At 44.6% G+C, this 21,567-nt stretch overlaps 2 protein-coding genes across 6 annotated transcripts in view; one reads left to right on the top strand and one right to left on the bottom strand.

Moving 5' to 3' along the window:
* Nucleotides 1-968: 968 nt before the first annotated feature.
* Nucleotides 969-6,340, bottom strand: IDI1 (isopentenyl-diphosphate delta isomerase 1). Of its 4 annotated transcripts, none has more exons than XM_015853101.3 (5): nt 6,225-6,340; nt 5,418-5,581; nt 4,513-4,605; nt 3,793-3,923; nt 969-2,593 (listed from the first exon to the last, which is right to left on the bottom strand). In XM_015853101.3, exons 2-5 carry the CDS (start codon nt 5,557-5,559, stop codon nt 2,276-2,278), a joined length of 684 nt encoding a protein of 227 aa, XP_015708587.1. In that variant the 5' UTR covers nt 5,560-5,581; nt 6,225-6,340; the 3' UTR covers nt 969-2,275. The 4 variants fall into 4 exon arrangements, with proteins under 4 accessions (XP_015708587.1, XP_015708585.1, XP_015708582.2 ...); XM_015853099.3 differs by having other exon boundaries at nt 5,418-5,578; XM_015853096.3 differs by having other exon boundaries at nt 6,230-6,340.
* Nucleotides 6,341-10,201: 3,861 nt separating this feature from the next.
* Nucleotides 10,202-21,567, top strand: part of WDR37 (WD repeat domain 37) — a 34,938-nt gene continuing 23,572 nt past the window's right edge. The window contains exons 1-3 of one of the 2 annotated variants that reach the window (XM_015853207.3): nt 10,202-10,338; nt 16,270-16,301; nt 19,277-19,451. In XM_015853207.3, coding sequence (XP_015708693.1) covers nt 19,314-19,451 — 138 coding nt within the window. In that variant the 5' untranslated portion in view covers nt 10,202-10,338; nt 16,270-16,301; nt 19,277-19,313. The remainder of the gene's footprint in view (nt 10,339-16,269; nt 16,302-19,276; nt 19,452-21,567) is intronic. The other variant, XM_015853208.3, reaches the window with a different exon arrangement.

The following is a 21,567-nucleotide window of genomic DNA, read 5'->3' as shown; positions in this document are numbered from 1 at the left end:
TGTGGTATGGGCAAGATAGTTGAAGCTCAGAGGGGGGAGAGTTCTCAGTGAGTCAGTAGGATGGTGAGAGGTTTATCAGTAGCCGTGGCAGAAGCTGTTTTCTAAATAGACTTGAAAAATGACACTCCTGGGTTGAGGTAAGATGGTTTTGTAGGAAAAGCAAAAGCTGCACACACAAGTAAAGCACAATAAGGAATGAATTCCCTGCTTCCCACTGGCAGGCCCTTTCCATCAAAGCAGTGCACTCCATCATTAATGGTCACTAACAGGAGCAGACAGATGCTGTAACTCTTTACACCTTCTCATCTCCCCCACAGCTTTCATTGCTGAGGGTGGTGCCCCATGGTATGGGATTTTCCCCCTCCTCTTCCTTAATCCTCAGCTTCTATTGCTGGTCACAAGGCCCCGTGCTATGGAATATCCCTTTGATTATTTGGGCCCAGTGGCCCTGGCACTGTCCCCATTTTTTGTGCTTCCTCAGCATCCAAAGATCAGAGCAGTGTGAGAAACAGAAGAGCCTTTGATTCAGATCAGCAGTACATAAACATCATCGTGCTGTCAGCACTTGTTCATCACAAATCCAAACTACAGCACTGTGAGCTAGTGACAAAGAAAATTAACCCAGCCAAAATCAGCACTGTGGAGTGTTCAGGTGTCAGTTTGCCTGTACCTTTATGGACTCCTAGTTGTAGTCTGTCCCTCATCTAATTCATGTGATTTGTAATTAAAAATACTTGTGCTGCAAGGAAGTTCAGTGTGTTAAAACTGTTCACAGGATTTTAAGAACTGTTTGGCAAAACTCTGCTTTCTTTCTATTATGGGCTGTTCTCCCAGCTTTTGCTCCAAGTTGACCATTTGAACTTGTATTAAAATGAAACTACACCTTGTTCACTCCCAGCCGTATCACTTCAGTGCTTGGTCAGCATTTTGTGCACACGTCTAGAAATAACTAAAGCCCAGCCCCAGTGTTTAGGATAATGGTTTTTAATAGTCAGCCTTAAGAGAACATGTAAAAGTAATTCAGGTGTTTCCAAAGGTATTCAAAAGAGTCTACTTAAGTGGTGTAGCTGATGAAACCAAATTCAAGACAGCTGTTATGCTGTGCTGCTGTTGCCTCCTCCACCATTCTTTGCTTCAGGTCAGCGAACAACAGCTTGACCCCAAAACCTTTAAGCGTAGAACTGTGGACACAACTGGGATGAGCAACAAACCAGAAGAGTTAGATCTACTCCCACACCAGACAGACTTACTTAAAATCATGTTTCAGAAATAAAGGGAACCAGTATGGGGAATATCCCATTTCATCAGGAAAACTCAGAGAAATGAACTTAAGAAATCCACATGGGGTGGCCGTGGTTCAGCTCTTACCCCTCCAGTAGATTTTCTGTCAACTAAAATTAAGACTGAATGAGTTCAGAAGGTTTGAGTTCTCCAGGACAATGGGAAGAAATCAGGTGTGTCAATAAAAAGTTTGTCCCAAGCTGCCTTTGTTTCATGTAAGATGATGAAGACTCTCCAGCACACATCACATCCCTTCTCCAAGGACAGGCTCTGGTCAGTAGGTAGCTACCTCCCATCTACATGTGGGTTAATTAACCATTACTTTTTAATTAGCGATGTGCAGTATTTGCTCACTGAACAGGCAGGGGATGGGTAACAAATTATTAAAAATTAATTAAAAAATCAGTGTTTATTACCTGAAGCTGTAACAACTTTTTGTAGCAGCCCAAAGTGAAATTCAGTCCACACAGATGATCCAATTACTTAAGCTTTTACATCTGATTAACTACACAGTACGGCAGCCAGACAGATCTGTTCTGCAATTAAAACAGTCCTGCTCGCTTTGAACTCACTGTTTTTCTTCACAGATTAGTTCTGGCACGTCAGCACAGAACTCAGATGGTTTTGTGATTAGCATTATGGAAGATGCAGTGATATCAAATTGGAAATGCACCATCTCTGCCGAAGGAGCTGGGCAGGAAGCGCCCAAACCCCCTTATAGCACACCTCTATGTAAGGCAGTAAGTGCAAACTGGGTACACGCAGGCTGAGGGTTCTTTAGCATCACATGAAGTAACAGAAGGATGAATCAAGGGTGTTTCTTATGTTACTGGAATGGAAGAAGAGGTGAAGAGACAGGAAAAAATCACTTGCTACAACCATCTGTTTAAAGTCACTTATTAACCATGCTTCAGGTGGGCCATTTTCCCTGCAATCGAGTCACAAGTCACCACACAGACATCACTTCCAGCCTTCAGCATCTCACTGCGACTATTTACATTCTGTGTATTTTTTCATGATCAACGAATTTGTTCAAGTTAGGTAAGTTATCCCACCACTTAAAAAGAAAGGTCTCTGCAATTAGTTTAAACCAGGGAGTAATCTTCACTTCGTTCCTCGAGGCTTTGTCTAGAAGCTGCTTCAGTTCTTTCTGGGTCACGTAACAGTAACTCTGGATCTCGTTGGGATCAGGATTCAGCGTGACATCCTTCTGCACAAATAAGATGTAGTCTATCTCATGTTCACCCCAGATCCCATCAGACTTGGCCTTGTAGTGAATCCGTGTCAGATAGAAGATTTCTTCCGGAGTAACCTACAACCAAAACACACGTTAGGACCAGCAGCAAAGCAAAGCAACTGAACTGCCCGGCAGCACAGCACAATTACCAGATACTTCCTAGGAAATTATTTTCTCAGGTGTACAATTGTAATGCATTTCTTAAAAAAAAATTATGAGAAAAGTTGTTTACATAGTGTTGATCTGCCTGAGGGGAGAAGAGCGCTACAGAGGGACCTGGATAGACTTGATCGATGGGCCAAGGTTAATGGCTTGCATTTCAATAGGGCCAAGTGTCAGGTCCTGCATTTTGGTCACAACAACCCCAGGCAACCCTACAGGCTTGGGGAGGTGTGGCTGGAAAGCTCCCAGATGGAAAGGGACCTTGGTGTGCTGATGGACAGTCAGCTAAATATGAGCCAGCAGTGTGCCCAGGTGGCCAGAGGGCCAATGGCATCCTGGCTTGTATCAGGAATGGTGTGGTGAGCAGGACTAGGGAAGTCATCCTGACCCTGTACTTGGCATTGGTGAGGCCTCACCTCGAGTACTGTGTTCAGTTTGGGGCACCTCAGCACAGGAAAGACATGTAGGTACTGGAGCAGGTCCAGAGAAGGGCAACAAGGCTCATGAAGAGCTTGGAGAATCAACCCTACAAGGAGAGGCTGAGGAAGCTGGGGATGTTTAGCCTGGGGAAAAGGAGGCTGAGGGGAGACCTTATCACCCAATTCCAGTACCTGAAAGGTGCTTACAGTGAGAGCAGGGCAAGTCTCTTCTCACTGGTGACAAGTGACAGGACAAGGGGAAATGGCCTCAAGTTGAACCGGGGCAAGTTTAGGTTGGATGTTAGGAAACACTTCTTTACATAAAGGGTAGTTAAGTACTGGAATAGGCTCCCCAAGGAGGTGGTTGAATGGCCATCCCTGGATGTGTTTAAGAGCCGTTTGGATGTGGTGCTCAGGGATATGATTTAGCAGAGGGTTGTTAGAGTTAGGGTACTATGGTTAGGCTGCGGTTGGACGTGATGATCTTCAAGGTCTTTGTCTCTTTTGGTGTGAATAGCACAATACTTTAAAAGACCATTTGGTACGATAAGCTTTTGATGCTCCAGAATATAAATGAAGAATGCTCCAATTCATCAAATCCTCTGCATTTCTAAAGTTAAATTCACTTTTAGATTTCACACCTGCCAGATGTGAAGACTCTTAGTGCTGTTAAGAACCCCCCTCCTCCTTTACCTGCTCCATAGGAATTCCTAACTCTGCTTTCATTCGTCTCTGTGCTGCTCTCCGAACTCCAATGGCATCATTTTCTTCCAGTTCCAGTGGGTGGCTCAGCGGATGGCTACAGCAAGTGTTGGTAAAGCAATCTGCAAGAAGGTTCTATCAGTGCATGGTATATATACCACTATAAGCTGCTGCAAAAGCAGTTGAGATGTAGAGCAGCCAATTAATGCACCTCATTTTTGTTTCTCATTTATAGAGGATGGTCAGAAGAAAAGGAGAATATTTCTACCCCTTCTTCTTCTCTCCATTCATACCTCTGGATTTGTCTCTACCAAATACTGCTTTGTTCTTCACCAGAGGAATTAAAACACTCACTCTTCACATCTACCAGAGCAATTTCTCCCATGTCAATAAATATGTCTTGCGACAGGTGAGTGTATGGCATTCACCCTTACCATAAACAGGACCAGACAAGTCAAGGAGCAATAATTTCCCAAGAGCATAAATAACGATAAGCTATTGCTCTCATTATGTTGCTCCATCCACAATAAATGCACATCCCAAGCTCTTAAAAGTATCTCCTCCCCAAATCAGTAAATGCTGGAACCTCTGCAAAGGTTTCGGAGTGTTATGTTATATTCTGCAGGAGTTACGCTGCAAAATCAGACTGGAATACCTTAAAACGTTGATTTAAAGCAATACATTCCATGTGCAACGTGTTTCAGTGCTTACCTGGAAACGTAATTTTAGCGTTTGACCTCTGCTGCAGTAACAGTTTATTTTCTGTGTTAAATAAGAAAACACTGAATGCTCGGTGCAATAAACCTAGAGAGAAAAAGAAACAGAAAGCTGTTTGACGGAAGAAAAGATTCATATGAAAAGAAAATGTAAGGCTTGGAATTGCCTGATTTAAACTAAATTCTAAATTCTTCAGGCATTAAAAAACAAGCCCAACTCCCTCAGCCTGTCCTCATAGGGGAGGTGCTCCAGCCCCCTGATCATCTTCCTGTCCCTCCTCTGGACCCTTTCCATGTCTTTCTTGTACTGGGGGCTCCACACCTGGACACAGTACTCCAGATGGGGCCTCACAAGAGCCAAATAGAGAGGGACAATCACCTCCCTATCCCTGCTGACCACCCCTCTCCTGATGGGGCCCAGGATCCCATTTGCTTTCCGGGCTGCCAGAGCGCACTGCTGGCTCATGTTGAGTCTTCTGTCCATCAGGACCCCCAGGCCTTTCTCTGCCGAGCTGCTCTCAAGGACCACTCCTCCCAGCCTGTACAGGTGCCTGGGGTTCTTCCAGCCCAAGTGCAAAACCTTGCACTTTGCCGTGTTGAACAGAGAGGAGACTGACTTTCTGCGTGAGCAGACAGTGGTAAGACAAGGCAGAATGATTTTTAAGCCAAATGAGAAGTTTAGATTAGATGTTAGGTCAAAGATCTTTACTCAGAGAGCAGTGAGGCAATGGCACACCCACCCAGAGAGCTGAGGCTGCCCCATCCCTGCAGGCGTTCAATGCCAGGCTGGACAGGCCCCAGCAGCCCTGCTCACAGCAGGGGGTGGCACCAGGTGGGCTTTAAGGTGCCCGGTAAGGAAGCTCGGCCTGACCCGGTTGGGCACAGGGCACAATGCCGTACCTCTGTCGATGTTCTCATTCAAGTGGCAGTTCTTCTTTGTGTCCGCCCCGATCCGACGGTCGTTCTCATCGATGAGGATGCACATCTCAGCCAGGAGCTGCACCTGCTGCTCGTCCAGGTGGTCAGTGCTCACCTCGGGCATCGTGACGATCTCACGGGCTCTGCTGAGGGCAGCGAGCAAGAGAAGAGCAATGAGGTTCTGTGTAACCGTGCCGCACACTCCCACCTAACCCCATCCCATCCCCATCCTAATCCCACCCCAATCCTAATCCAATCCTAATCCCATCTCAATCCTATCCAAACCCCAACCCAAACCCAGTCCTAATCCTAATCCCATCCTAATCCTATCCAAACCCCAGCCCAATCCTAATCCCATCCTAATCCTAATCCCCATCCTAATCCTATCCAAACCCCAACCCAATCCCAATCCTCATCCTGTCCTAATCCCAATCCCATTCCCAGTCCTATTCCCATCCTAATCCCAATCCCATCCCAACACCATCCCAATCCCATCCTAATCCTATGCAAACCCCATCCCAATCCTAATCCCCATCCCAATCTTAATCCCCATCCCAACCTCAATCCTCATCCTGTCCTAAACCCATCCCACCCTAATCCCAATCCCATTCCCAGTCCTATTCCCATCCAAATAATCCCAATCTCATCCCAATCCCACCCCATTCCAATCCCAATCCCATTCCAACACCTTCCCAATCCTAATCCCATGCCATCCCACCCCATTCCAACACTATCCCAATCCCATCCCTCTTAGGCCGCCCAGCACAGCACAGCCCCGGCGCACCTCACCTCACCTCACGGCCGGTTCCGAACACAGCCGTCCAGCTGCCGGCAGCGGCTCTGGGTGTCCCCAAGCGCTGAGGCGGCAGCACCGCCCCTGTAGGCCGGCGGTCCCGCTCCAACCCACGGCACCGGCCCGTCGCAGCACGCACCACACGGCCGTCATTCCGCCGCCGCCAATAGCGGAGCGCCGACTCGCCGACGTCACCGCATCGCCCGATCGCCCCACTACGGAGCGGGACGGCCGGGAGGAGCGGCTTTAACTCAATGCGGAGTGAGGCGTCGAGCGCAGCCAATCGTGACACGGCTGGGTGGAGGGTGTAGCCAATAAGAGCAGGGAATAGCAGAGAGGCAGCCAATAAGAGCGAGGAAACCGCTAACCAGAGCCCGCCTAGCGGGGCGGAGACGCAGCCCTGTCATGGCGGCGCGGCGGGGATGGCGTGTGAGGAGGGGGGTGGTTCTATGGGGTCACTTTGGGGCTGGGAGCTGTGTGATTTATCAGGCCATACAATGGAGGCACACCAGAAGACTGTTTGTACAGGATGAGATTTCTTCTGTAGTAATGGCTGTTGAGAACTTAAAGCATTTTAGAACCTGTCAGAAACAGCTGTCTGTAGCTCTGGGTGGAAAAGCAAAGTATTTCACCTGTACTGATGTTTGGGAGCAACATGTCACAGTTCCCAGTGGATAAGAAGGGATAAAAGAGCAGCCAGAAAGGACAGCAGAGTCAAAACAAGCCCTTATCGCAGAGCAGACAAGTGAGACCTCCCAAGCTCTTCATTAAAGACTCTTTCAGATCAGGTGTTTGATGCCATCTCTATCATCTTCCATCTCACTCATTCCCCCTCCTCCAGCCTTGCCCCGTGCCTTCAAACGAGCTATTTGTGTTGAAAATAAACCATCGTGGCTTTTGTAATTATATACGTTACATTGAAACCTCACAAGTTTTGCTCCACCCTGCATAAACACAAACCTGCATCAAGTGACACGTATATTTCTTTAAGACTCGATTGAATTTATGCATCTCTTGAAGTCTGCTGCTTGTTTGCAAACGCAGCCCCAAGAAGGGAAACAAAGAGAAAGCAGTTTCTTTTTGCTGCTGGGAAGTCTCTCGTTTCACCTGCAAATCCAAACAGCTGCAAATCACTGATGGAATTTCACTGTCTGCTCAGTTAAAATGCAAACCCAACAAACTGGAGCAGAACACCTTAATTATCCGGGAAGTTAAACTAGAAAGCAGTAAACTACAGAATAAATCAGTGCAGAGTAACATGGCATTGGAGCTGAAATTACAACACGCAGACTTGTGGAATAAACCTGTCCTCAGTTCTACTCTTGCCAAAGAAAATATATTGTTTCTCCATCCTTCACATCCAGTCTGCCTTTCTTTAAGCTTGCTGCTCACTTGTTCTAAAGCTTAAGGCTGCCAGTTTGCTCTTTTTAGCTACAGAGCTATCCCAGCTCCTGATCTCCCTGTGGAATCCTTCTAGAGAGTCATAGCTCTTCACAACATACTTGTCTGAAGGATGCAGAGCCAACACCAGTTTGGACTTCATCAGTTCTGGCAGGTAGCACCTCCCTGTTCTAAAACAGACTGCAGTTCTCTTGGCCCTTTATTCTTAAAACACCTCTTTCAGGAGAGCGTGTTGCTTTTAGCTTCTTTCAGAGGACAGACAGCTTTTATGTGATGGAAAGTGTTATGATAGAGAGCTTCTGGATGCTCCTGCACAGCATAAGGTGATGATAAACAATATAGGAAACGGCTTATTTAGCCAGGAGTTAGTAAGAAGCTTCTTACAGGAAGGAAGAAATGTGCTTTTCTCACTGTGTACAGTGCTTTTCTCCTCTAGATCTGTTTTTCCTTTCTTTTAGTTTGAGCACTGGATTGGAGGCCCTGCCTTTTCCTGCTTGCTTTTGCAACCTTATATCACACATTCTCGATCCAACCCTGAGTAAACAAGTAGAGCTGCCGACTAATCCTGCCCCTTATTTCTCTAGGCTCCTGTATTGTTCTCTCTCTAAGTGTCCTTTTTATCAATCAAGTCGTTTGTGAAAAGCAGTTTGTTCTGCACTTGCTGCTGTAGACAAAACAGTGCCTTGCTACCCCTGGGATGCATATCAAAACTGAGCCCGTCACAGGGCTGCTGTGATAGCACTGCCACACGTTTCTCTTGAACAAGTGGCTGCATCCATATGAGGCCTGCTGGTTTTTAGGTGAGAGTTGGCCCGTGTCGAGGAAGAAATCGTTTAAGCATCATTTCCTTACTGTGGTATTTCACGTTGCTTCTTCAGGAGAGAAATGGTGTTATCTTTATTGCCCCCTGCTGTTAGAGAGTGAGAGAGGGACTGCAGGGAAGGTGTTACTGCAGGGAAATCTTGTAGGTGGATTCATGTGTGATTTCTGGACATTCCCCCCCATTTCTTCCTCCATAAAATATAATGGTATGGCGGTATTATATTAGGATGATGTGGTTTTGGTAAGGGATAACAAGGCTTAAACATTTAGCAAGGGATTGAATCGCTGAGGGCTTCAGCTGTGATTTGGATGACAGATAGCAGATAATTGGCTGAGATAACTGCAATTTCAATGATTACAGAGAGGATTCAAAGTGGTTAACAGTGGCATCTACTGAGGTTGTGTCCCACCCCAGACAGCTCCGTTCTCCCTCCTGTCCATCTTCTTCTGCCTCTCCTTGAAGCTATTTAGATACTTTCTTTGCTCCCTTTCCTGCTCCCTTTGGTGGCACTGCAAATAAGGGAATAGGGGGAAAAAAAGGAAGTCCTCAAGCCATTGGGCGTCTTGTCTTGGAACAAAGCCTCCAGTGACGATGCTCCTATGTAGCTAAACCACATGGATTTGGTCTGTGTCGATACAATTAAGACATGAGAGCACAAAAGGAGGTAGAAAGGCGAAAAGAAGACAAAAGAGATCAGCTGGCACAGTTGTAGCTGGGAAGGACATGAAAAGAAAATGCGCTATTAATTTTAGCCCTCGCAATGAGGCACATGTTCTGCGGCCTTTCCACAGACCTCTTCTGAGGCTGCTGGCATCTGAGGGAGGAGAGGAAATAATTAGGCAGAGGCCTCTTTTGACTTTCATAATGCGCCGCAATGAATAGGAATGTGAGGTGGAGGCTTCTTCTGAGCGTTAATCACCAGAGGAACTAATCCCATTTCAATTACGAGTTGTACGCTTCAAAGCCAGCAGCCCGCTCGCAGAGCACACCACTTGCCCTTCATTCCACGTTTCTGCCACGCTGCAGACAAACGAGAATGACGGATCTGGCGTTTCCCGGCTGTTCTATCTCAAAAACGAAGGAATTCCAGCAGTGCTTTATCACAGATCACAGAATCACAGAATGACCCGGGTTGGAAGGGACCTCAAGGATCATGTAGTTCCAACCCCCCTGCCTGGCAGGGCCACCAAACATACACCTTTACTAGATCAGGTTGCCCAGGGCCCCGTCCAACCTGGTCTTGAACACCTCCAAGGACGGGGCATCCACAACCTCACTGGGCAGCCTGTTCCAGGGCCTAACCACTCTCCTAGTGAAGAACTTCCCCCTAACATCCAACCTAAATCTTCCCTCTTTCAACTTAAAACCATTTCCCCGTGTCCTGCTATTGTCAGCCCTTTCCAAGAGTTTACTCCCCTCCTGGGTCTAAGTTCCCTTCAGGTACTGAAAGGCTGCAATGAGGTCACCCCGCAACCTTCTCTTCTCCAGGCTGAACAAACCCAACTCCCTCAGCCTTTATGCACGTTTCCCCACACGTAGAGGCGCTGGGGCGGCCCTTTGCCCCCTCCCTGCTCAGGGTGTTGATGCAGTGTGAAGTACTCGTGCTGTCAGTGCACACACCCCTGGCAGTACCCGCCGCTCGATCCCGCTGATCGCATCGCGGTGCAGCGGGCGGGGCGGGCCCGGTCTCCATGGCGCCGGGGCGGCGAGCGGGAGCCGCGCGTTGCTTCCGCCCCCCGCCGGATGTCTGCGCTCAGCCGCTAGGCGCGTCGTTGGCGGAGCGCGGCTGGGCTGCTCGCTGCTGCCGTTCCCCTCCCGCCCTCGCCTTCCTCCTCCTCCTCTTCCTCCTCCCCCCCGCCTCCTCCGCCGCCCGCTGGGGCTGACAGGTGAGTGCGGGGCCGCGCCGCCCCCTCCCCGCTACCTCCGCCATCTTCCCTCCCGCTGCGACCCCCGTGGCCGGCAGCGGTTCCCCGAGGGCTGCGGCTCCTCGATCCGGGCCCTGAGCTGTTACTTGCGTGTTGCTGCCGACAACACGCTCACCCCTGAGGTGACCCGCTCGGCCCTCCCTAAAAGCGAGAGCTGCCGCGTTGTTATTATTTTTGTAACCGCTAAGCTGTGGGATCATCCAGCCCTGTCAAAACTGAAGATGGGGATGCCTGCTTAGGAGGCTGCGAACTTTATGTATGCACCGCTGTGTGTCCTGAGGATAGGCCAGGCGGCTGGGTAGTGCACGGGCTGAGACCTGTTCTGTGCACGGATGGAGTGGGAATGGGAGGCTGCTGGCAGAGCTGGCCTTGGGTAGCAGGACATGTCCTGGAACTGGCCGCTGCCTGTGGCTCATCTCCATCCATCACGGTTCATTTGCAGTATTTCTTTCCCTGAGCTCAATATTGTGGAAATGAATCTTCGAAGAGAATAAATTTATTTCCTGTATTAAGAAGTTGAGTAGAATTCAGTTTCCAGGTGTAGAAGGAGGAAACTATGAAGACTGTGCTGGTGTGAAGGTGAGGAAAGCTTTTTCAAGTTGTGCCTCGAGTCGCTGTTCAAGGCTGTCTGTTCTCAGTGTACCTGCGAAGGCAAACCTCTGCATGTCTTCATCCCTGCAGTTGCCTCTTCCAGCCTGTCAAATTTTGACTCGTTACAGTGTTTCTACGTATGCTTCCTATAACAGTAGCTCCTGGCAGATTAAAGAACTGGTGGAACCACTTCTTTGGAGTGACTCAGTGTCACTGAGTACACCTTGAAATTAAGCATGCTCTGTTGTTCAGGTGCTTAGTTTGGAACGTCACGGCTGTATCTTTTTGGATAAACAAAGTTCTAAAACGGTTTTCCAGGCAAGTCTGCTGTTGTCATTTTCCTTTATGTGATATTTTAAAAAGCGAGCTGGTAACCTCAAGATTCCACAGGTATATTGTCATATGAGTAGTTTATATTAGATAAGATCTCATGCTTGCGTGTGTCATTCCTAACGTGTCTTTCTGTAATAACTTTAAGCATAGCTTTGTGTGTTGTGGGCTGGGGCAGTTTCTTTGAGAAGCTCATTCATGAGATGTTAGAATTCAAGGCAAGGGCCAGTGTCATTTGTGTTTTTAATGCTGCTTTCTCTATGTGAACACTTGTCCTTAAACCAGGTTTATTATGTTCCATTTAAATACAACTTCCTCTGAGGATGTGTGATGTGGAGAACCTCAAACCTTGTCTTACATTTAAACTTAGGACTTAATAGTTGCAGAGCATCTTGACTGACAGTGTTGGTAAGTCATGTGAGGAATCTTGTGAGTGGGGTGAAAATAAAAGAGAAGCTTACTTACACCCAACCAGAAACTGCAAACCAGATTTACTGCATCGTAGAGGGAGAAGTGGTGTTGTTATTGATATGTTTGTGATGAGATAGGGATTATGTTATGGAGTTTGTAGGCCCTGGAGCTCAGGCTTACAGCTTGTTTTGGGAGATGAAGGCCAGGCTGCGAGGCCTGTTTGGGATTCAGCCTCTGCAGGGAGAGAGTGCCAGCACCAGGGATTGAGGGAGTTTCCTTCCAAGCCAGAGGAGTTTGTTGTTTTTTCACCATCTGGTAATTCCTGCTGATGGTTGTGAGACTTGGTGTTGCAGAGTCGTAGGACTGGGGACTTGCTGAGCTGTTGCACACTGTCCAGAGATCTGTTAGGCCATATGAGGAAATGCTTTGTGCTGTGTGAAGGTGCTTATCAGTGCTTCAGGAAAGCGTGCTGTGTGTGCTAGGCTTAGTGTCAGAGCTGCTTGCTTCTCTTGCTGTCTCAACAGTAAAATATTCTAATTGATTAGCAACTGATGATACCTAAATGAAGGTAGTAGAGATGATTCTGCTTGCATAGAAACGTGCTATCAGTTTATCTGCTGCGCTGGTAGTAAAAGCCTGAGCATTGTTTGTTTAGAGACAGCGCAGTAAGATTCTGGCCTCGAAATGAGCTGCAGTGCTTCCTTAAACAAATACCTTTGTTTAAGGTAAACCACCTTTGAGCTTGAACTTCCTTGGGATTCCTCACCCTCAGGTCTTATATTTGCATACCTGTACATGCAGCCTGGCTGCTCCTGAGCTGTTAGGGATTTGCTAATACAGGAATGAGAGCTAAAGGGTCTGTTTTGGCTGAGGGAGCTGGGATTGTTCAGCCTGGAGAAGAGGAGGCTCAGGGGAGACCTTATAGCTCTCTATGACTTCCTGAAGGGAGGTTGTAGTGAGCTGGGGGTTGGCCTCTTCTCTCATGTAATCAGTGATAGAACTAGAGGGAATGGTTTTAAGCTGCGTCAGGGGAGATTCAGGCTGGACATTAGGAAGTATTACTTTTCGGAAAGAGTAGTCAGGCATTGGAATGCACTGCCCAGGGAGGTGGTGGAGTCACCGACCATGGGAGAGTTCAAGAAATGTTTGAATGTTGTGTTGATGAATATCATTTAGCCGGGAAGTATTGGTGATGGTTGGACTAGATGATCTTCTAGGTCTTTTCCAACCTTGATAATTCTGTGATTTTGTGAGACAGCTGAGGAAACAAAGCGTGTTTGGAGGCTGCTCTTTAGGACTGAACTAGAGCTGGACTTGATGTTCTTTATTGAACTGTCCAAGAAAAATCAGCTGATCAATACTCATTAATAAAATAAAGCACAATACATATTTGGGTAGATCGGTATTCACAGTGTTAACTGCAAGTACAGTTAAATGTACTGTATGTTGAATGTAGTTATTGAAGCTAATTGAAACAGCATATTCAGTGAGTATGGTGAACTCAGCTCTCTAAGGAATGCTGTATGCTTTCAGTACTAAAGCAATTCCATTTCAGCGTTCTTTGATGATATCAGTGGACCCAATCAGGTTTCTTTTATATTCTAGATAAAAAAAATAATCTATTTTTAATAACACTTATTGATTAATGTCAGCTAAAGCAAGTGTGTATGGTTAAGGAGATGGCTTTTTTTTGCTGTGGTGGTTGGCAGGCTCAGTCAGTGATGCATTTTGATGGGACTGCAACATTTGCTGACATAGTTTTTATTAGCAGGATCAAAGCTGAATAGCAGCAAAACTGGGCTGCTTTACACTTCACAGAATCACAGAATGACCCGGGTTGGAAGGGACCTCAAGGATCATGTAGTTCCAACCCCCCTGCCTGGCAGGACCACCAAACATACACCTTTACTAGATCAGGTTGCCCAGGGCCCCGTCCAACCTGGTCTTGAACACCTCCAAGGACGGGGCATCCACAACCTCCCTGGGCAACAACACTTCAGTGCTGTTAGAAGCTTGCTCAGGGTGGGTATCTACTCATGTGCTGAAGTCTTTATCCCTGGCTTTCAGCTGCATAATGTAGTTAAAATTCACCTGTGCAGTTTCTTTATGAAGGAGGTTGTCACCTTTTCACTGGGAGCTGATTTCCCCTCCGACACGTCTCATAACATCCAGCTTTGTTTGAAAGCACGCAGTGCTAAATTTAGGAATAAACAAGTCACATTGTAATGCTTGAGTGGGTTTCGTAATGTTTGAGTGCGCTTCTCACAGGTTCTGGCATCATCTGTGATGATCTGGAGTGGTTTTGTTTCCTAAATATTTATCTTTAGAAAAACACCTTGTATTGCAAAGGAGTCTGCCTAACCTGAACTTTCTTGGGTGTGCTGTACTCTTGGAACTTGTATTGAACTAACTACATTTGAGTATGTAGCGTCCTTGAAAGTAATGGTTCACTGAAATCCAGATGTGGAGTCCTTGGTACAGGGGAGATGTAGATCTGTTGGAGCACATCCAGAGTGCCACAAAAAGGATCCCAAGGGTGGAACCAGGCTGAGAGAACTGGGGCTGTGCAGCCTGGAGAAGGGAAGGCTGCGAGGTAACGTGATAGTGACCTGTTGGTATCTAAAGGGAAGCTACAGGAAAGAAGGGGCAGACTCTTTAGCAGGGTCTGTGGTGATAGAACAAGGGGAAGACGTTCCAAGCTTAAAGATGGCAGATTTAGTCTAGATATAAGGAAAAAGTCTTCTACAGCAGGAGTGGTGAGGCACTGGCACAGGTTGCCCAGAGATGTGGTTGATGCCCCATTCCTGGAGACTTTCAAGGCGAGTCTGGATCAGACCCCAGGCAACCTGATCTAACTGTGCATGTCCTTGTTCACTGCAGGGGAGTTGGACTAGATGGCATTTAAAGGTCCCTTCCAACTCTAAAGACTCTTTGATTCTATTCTGTGACTTTAAAATGGAAGTTTCACTCTTTTAAATTTGACACCTTTGCATATTAATGAAGGTTGTAGGGGTGTAGATTGACTTTCAAATTCCTTTAACTCACGACTAATGCTGTCAAACTGAGTTATGGTTAATTAAGAACTTACTAAGGGTAACAGTTCTCCTGTCTTTCCCTTCTTTCCCTGCTGCATGAGAACAACATGTTAATTGGCATCTTTATTTCTTAAGGTGTTACTGCACAGGACAGTAATTACTGTTGTAGTAATTCTTTCTTATATAGCATGCATTGAATTTTTGTTCTAAACCATGTTTACAACAGAAAGACCTGAAACACTGTCAGAGATTTAAGAGCACACAGAAATCCAGTACAGTTGTTCTGTTTTGACAAAATCCTTTAAATAGTAAGTCCTGGCGTTGCTAAACTTTAAACAAAATGGACCGGGGAGATCTTGGGTAAGAAATGCTGCTGAAATTTCCAGATGCTTTCCCTTTCCAGACCTGTATGTTGTTTTGAATGAACAAAAAAGGCAATGCAGCCCTGGAGCTGTTTGGTCCGAGCTCTGACGCTTCTTAAAACAGCTTTTCTTCCTGGCTTCAGCAGTATCCATACCCCAGGAGCTCCTTTTGGCGGCCTGCTGCTCTTATTCCATGCTCAGAAGTAGAAGCACGCAAGTAGAATTGATTGACTGCACTGAATTCATGTTTAAGCAGTGAGAGCAGTGTGCATTGGTGACAAGACCAATGGCATTTTTGTTCAGTGCCATTTCTTTATTGTAGCTGAATAAATTGCTAACTGGCTGCACATCTGCTGTTTACTGTTACTCTAATGAACTATTTCCTGTGAATACACGGTAACATCTGTTACAGGAAGGTAGGTGACAGAACTTTAATTTAACAGACTGGAAAATATGATTTGAGTTTAATTAAACAGCATAATTGAAATACCGAAGTGCCTTTACATTCAGGAAGTAGTAATCACCTACGGTCTCTTTTCTAATCACCTGTGGACTCTTTTCTAGGACACCTTTTTTTTCCCCTACTTGTGCTGCTTGTCTTGGTCAGGAATCCATTTGGTGCCGTTCTCTGAAGACATGGCATAGTCCAACATAGCTGGGTGGAAATGCTCAGTACAGTTTACAAGCTTGCTTGTAATAATGGAGTGCTTGTTTACTAGCGTACCTTTACTGCGTTTAATTTAGTGATACCATTCTTTTCTCCCTTTTTCTATTTTTTGGTTTCTTTGGAAGCACTTTTCAGTTTTATGTACTCTATTTTTAACTTCATTTATTCAGGAATCTATTCCCATCCTTCCTGGTGATATTTCACACTGCTTGTCCTATTTGTAAGCGGATGGGGGGGTGGGGGTGGAGATGGGGGAGGAATGAATGCACCTTCTCAGAACTCGTTTGTAACATCTGAATGTTCTGTTTAACACTGTGTGACTAATGGTATGTGAGGGGTCATTTTAATGCCATTTTTCTTAGTTTGCTTGACTCAAATTTGCCCCTCAGCCTTGATGTGTGTTCCCTACTCCATTGCCCCCCTCAAAAATGTGAAATACTTTGGTTTGTGTACTACTGACTGTTTCACTAATCAATATTTAATGTGGTTTCCATAGGATATGTAACATGACACTGATATTCTGGACAGGTAATTCTCGCTGTTTGACAACCTTATGTAATGAGGGGAATCAGGTAACTGCTAGAAATGAGCACCTGATGGATTTGGTTTTTTTTAGCATCGTATTGCCAAGGATCTGTTCTGTAAAATCTACTCTTGGAAAACCTGCAGCTGCTTATTGTTGTGGTCAGTGTTGAAAACGTTTCTGAAGTTTCAAAGAGAAGTTCATGTTTAAAGGGACACCGTCATTACTTTTCCACTCGAATTTATGTCTGGGTTTTATAAACTGTTACTGCTCCCTTACTGAAAGGTGACGTGGCCTTTTGGTGGAAGTCAGAGCAACATGAAAGGTGGTTAAGCTGGACACCCTCCGTTCCTCCTTCCTGTCCTCTGTGTGCACATTTCTGCTTGTTGCCTCTGGGTTGCAGCTTTGCTCTGCTGCAGGGAGCTGTGCATGCTTGCTCTCCCAAACAGTGCATGGATGTGGTCACGCCGGGGCATGAGCAGAGCACGGCGAGTGCTTCGTATCTGGCCTGTTCTGTTTGCTGTGGAGGTAGAAACTCCTGTGTATTTCATGTGAGAATTTCACCCCGTGAAATATCATCTTGCCTTCTTGACCGTGTCCCTTTAAATTCTACATGGCACAATGTGCTGCTTTATAGCTGCTGAATCTGTGTGTCCTGGAGCAGTCCAGAACGGCGTGTCTCTTGGTGAAGTGCTCTGAAATGAAGTAGCTTGGCAGCAGAGGTCAAGGGAAAATTAACATAGAAAGAATAATGCCTAGTAAGGAGTAAATATAAACCATATTAATGCCTCTGTACATACCCACAGCTTAGAAGACAGTAGCTGGCAGGAACTAGACATTAGATTTCTTTTTGTGGCATTTAAGTGAACGGCATAAGCTGATTTATGTGATTGTATGCAGCTGTGTGTATGTATAGATGTATAACTGTTAATGCATCTCTGTGTGCACAGTTTGTTGTATTGGACCACACTGCAGGAACCGCTAAAGTAGAAGGCAACAAAAGAGTGGTTCCCAAGTGAGGTAAGAGGGAATAGAGGAGGAGAATCTTCAGCTGTTTTTGGTGTCTGATCATAGCTTGAAAGGAAACAGAAACGTGGTGAATGCTGCAAGCCTGTTCCTAATTCTTAGCCATATGTTCAAGAACAGGAAGGTACTCAGAAAAGCCCAGAAAATTGGCAGTAACTTGATTACAGGGTTGGCTTTTTTTTTAATATATAATTTCAGCCCTGTCTATCTATGATAGAGGCGTGTGGCCACAGGGAAAAATGAGACGTAGTGAAATGAGAAACTACCTAATGGCAGTTCTGTACTTTCTTCTTAGGTTTATATATATGGATAGAACTAATTAGTTACTGCTGATTAATCACACATGAAAAGCTCCAGTGGGATTAGGTGTGGGGGAGGACTGTACGGAGTCCAGTGGAAATTAATAAAATCCTTTCAGTGAAGTACAGGATAGTGGGGCAGTCTGAGTTTTCATTCTGGATTCCCGATGGGATTGATGTCAGGTTGCTGGAACTCAGATGTTCCAATAGCTAATAAAATACCAGGTACTTTTTTGAGAAGATGTGAGGATTATGGGCATGAAATCCCTAGTTAAATCTAGTCCCGTTTTTGTATCTTTATATATTTTGTGGTATAGAGAAGAAGGCAAATTTAAAGCTGCTTTTATTCGCGATACATACTGTGTTTTCAGTAAGCGATACTTTTCCTTGGCTTTACGATAGGTTAAAAAGTTGAAAATATCACATTGAAACCACCACACTGGTTAATGCTGGTTCTTCTTCATAGTGATGGTGCTCATTCCTAGCTTTGAGATCTGGTGTGTTGGCGGATCTTAAATTGGAAGTGGCCCTGGGTTCGGTTTATATTTTTCTTTGATCAGCTTGTCTGAAAGGAAGCTCAGTTGCCTTGTCAGCTTTGCCAACTCTGCTCTCCTGTTTCTCTGCAGACTGTTGCAGTTGTTTTAAGTCGTAATTGTTGTTTTGGAAAAATCATCTGTGCTGGAGAATGAATCTTTATCTTGTTCTCAATGTTCATGATTAAAAAAGAAATTGAATAATAAAATCCTTAACAGCTGGTACCCCGTGAAGCTAAAAAGAATTTCTGCTACATATTGGGTTTACTAAAAGAAAATTAAGTAGAAATCCAGAAATGGTTCATTTTTAAAAAATACAAAAATATTTCAACTGAAGAACATCTCCACTTGTTTATGGCAGAAATCAAACACGATTTGGTGTTTCTTAAGCAGGGGAAAGCAGTAGATCATGCATGGTAATACCATTCGGTGATACTGTCAGGTGTTATAAGGATGCTAAAATGCATATTTGGCATTAACAAGCTGCTGAAGATTAAAAATTAGCAGCAGCAGCAGCAGCCTGGTAAGTCAGGCTCACTTTCACTGTCCTGAGAAGTCAAGGGCACTTTTACTGTCTAAGAAGGTGAAACCGTGAGCTGTTGGAAGGCAGTTTGCGGGTTGTCATTGGGCATAACTTCTGCTATATGTAAACAAGCACATGAACTCAGTTTCGTATACTAGCGCTTAACGTTGCATTGTACATTCCTAACCTGACAGTGTCCCTAAGTTATCATGTCTGTTTGCTTTCATTTTCCAGCTGGGTTTTAATTTTGCATGCATTTCAGTGCAATATGGTATGCGTAATAATTGTTTCCTGGAAGCGTTTTGGGGCTATTGCTGCTGGTACTCACCAAAGTCAGGAAGGCAATGAAAATGAAATCTCTTTTCCTTTTCTGGAGGTTATCTAAATCAAAAACAGTGCAGAAACGATCCCATTCTTTATTTGTGTAGTAACTTACATGTTTTTGAGTTTAATGTTGTAAGTAATAAGAAGCTTTCTGCTTTAACGAAACCCCAAACAACTCCAAAATGTAGTGTACCTAATATTTTTGTTTAGAGGAAGAATGTTAAACTGTAGTTGCTTTGGCAGAGCAATCGGTGACATTTAATGCTTGTCCTTAGTTTTTAGGAGCCTCTGTGAAGCTGTTGTTTTGAAGTAATGCCAATAGAAAGTGGAAGTTGTGCATCTGCTCGCCAAGCAAAGCAGAAACGCAAATCGCACAGTCTTTCAATCCGAAGAACCAACAGTTCTGAGCAAGAACGGGCAGGACTGCAGAGAGACATGTTGGAAGGGCAGGTAAAGTAATACACCACTGCCTAGGTAACTTCCTTAGAGGGGGGTGGGTTTTTTTTTTTTATGAACAGTGTATTCTGTGTGGAAAAAAAAAGAAACAACAAATGAAAATAAGTAATGAAATACATCTAGTAAAGCTGGAGAAACAGCAGACTTGTTTGCTTTCAGTGTTGACCATCTATTGATGCAGATACTGGCAGTATTTCAGGCTGTTTCCAGGCTGGTGAAACCTTTTATTAGCTTTTACATATTCTTACATGAGTGGTAAAACCACTAACAAAGAAACACCCTGTTCAGAGTGCTGTGCCTCTCCCTGCCATCTCCCCACATCTCTAAGCTGAAGGCTGATTCACATGAATTTGGAATAGTAGTTAGTCAGGACTATGAATAAACCAAAATATTTGTTATTACAGCTCTGAAAGGGAAGGTATTGACAGGGATGCAGTTTGGCTTTTCTTTCTGTTGACTGAAATACTCTCTAATTGGGTGTATTTCTGCCTGCTTGACAGGTGTGAGCTAACTTACAGTTTTCAGTGGGGGTTTTTGTTTTGTTTTTGAACTCATCTCAATTGCAGATGCAGTTTCTTCTGTGCACGTAAATTTAAGTGAATGAACAACAATCTTAAACTTCCATAATGTTTATCATCACGTCAGTCTCTGTAGTAAATGTAGTCAGGAGAAACTCAGAATGCTTCACTTGATAATATTGAAATTAGATGTAGCTAAGACTCCTATGGGAAGAGTTTAAAGCAGTGCTGGCCAACCTGAGCAAATAACAGTTAGAAGATTACTCAGTATCAAACCGAATATGCAGGGTTAACTATGCCTGGCAAAGATGATGTAAAACTTGATTTGTATCAGGGATATTTTGAAATACTGTTTAGCTGTGAGAAACCTCACTTTTTCTTCTGGGCTGTCTGCAGGTACTTTGAAGTGAACAGCTTCTATTTCACTGGTGTGCCAGGCTTTCCTACTGAATCTGTTATTCATTAAATTACAGTATTAGTTTTGTCATCCAAAAGTTGGATCTAAATACTTTCCTGCACAGGAGACCACTCGTGTTGTAACTGAAAACATTTGCAACCTTACTTCAGGAACAAAGAGCAGCTGAGAAGTCAAGCCATGCTGCCACATCTGTATAGAAAACAAAATATTAACCTATTTGGGTATTTCTCATCCAACTCTACAAATGTATTACACTGTGATATGTAGAGTTTCTAAATGCTTTATCAGTTATCTTTCTGAATTTGTTGACTTAACCTTGAACAGCCCACTGGCCAATTCTAACATGTAGAGAATATTAATGCTATTTCACAATGGAGCTATAAACGACACGAGATCTGGGTAATGTTTTTTTTTTACCATGTTGGTTTAGATTTGCTGATGCTTTCAGGCTCTGAGAAGGAGGTTAAAAGCCTTCCCTATATTCTGAAGTTTTAGTAGGATAACTGAATTTCTTGTATAATCTGGAATTAGTGGGTAGTTGAATCGGAAGTATTTGTTCAGCCTTTAGTGTTTCTCATAACAGTGCTTAATTTGTGAGGTGATGTGAGGAGCACAGGACCACTTCTTTCAGCATTGTGCCCTTTTCTGTCAGTTGAAAATAGCAAGCTGAAAGTATCACGTCATTCATATAAGACTGAATCATGCACAAAGCAGGTGTGCTCTGTGTGCATCTGTCAGTGGTTTCTCTTGCTCTTGTCCTTAAACTCGATGTCCATAAATAACCTGGCTTTCTGAAGTAAGTCATCCTGAATGTGAGAACTAGAATATTATGTTAAGTTCTGGTTTCTTAAATGCTGACTTGATCAAAGATGCCTGCTGCCCTCTAATGGCTACCGTGCCTCTTTGTTCGTGTTTCAGTTTATAGGTATGGAAACAATTTCTTTTTGGTTTGGCTTTGCTGAAACACTGAAGAACAAAACAAACCATAATCGTCCTTAAACTTCCTTTGGAATAACCATGTTCCCTGTAATTTGGGAGATGTCCTGGATTAATGTTATGTTCCGTAATGGTTTTTTCTGTAATTTAAGACCTCTAATAGTGGTATAATGGTGATTTACATTGTGGCAGATGCAGACTGATTTTCCTATTTTATTTTATTTTATTTTATTTTATT

Source organism: Coturnix japonica, chromosome 2 (genome assembly GCF_054131305.1).
Source record: "Coturnix japonica strain WE chromosome 2, WE-NBRP24, whole genome shotgun sequence".
Classification (NCBI taxonomy): domain Eukaryota; kingdom Metazoa; phylum Chordata; class Aves; order Galliformes; family Phasianidae; genus Coturnix; species Coturnix japonica.
This window is presented reverse-complemented; position numbering and strand designations above follow the sequence as displayed.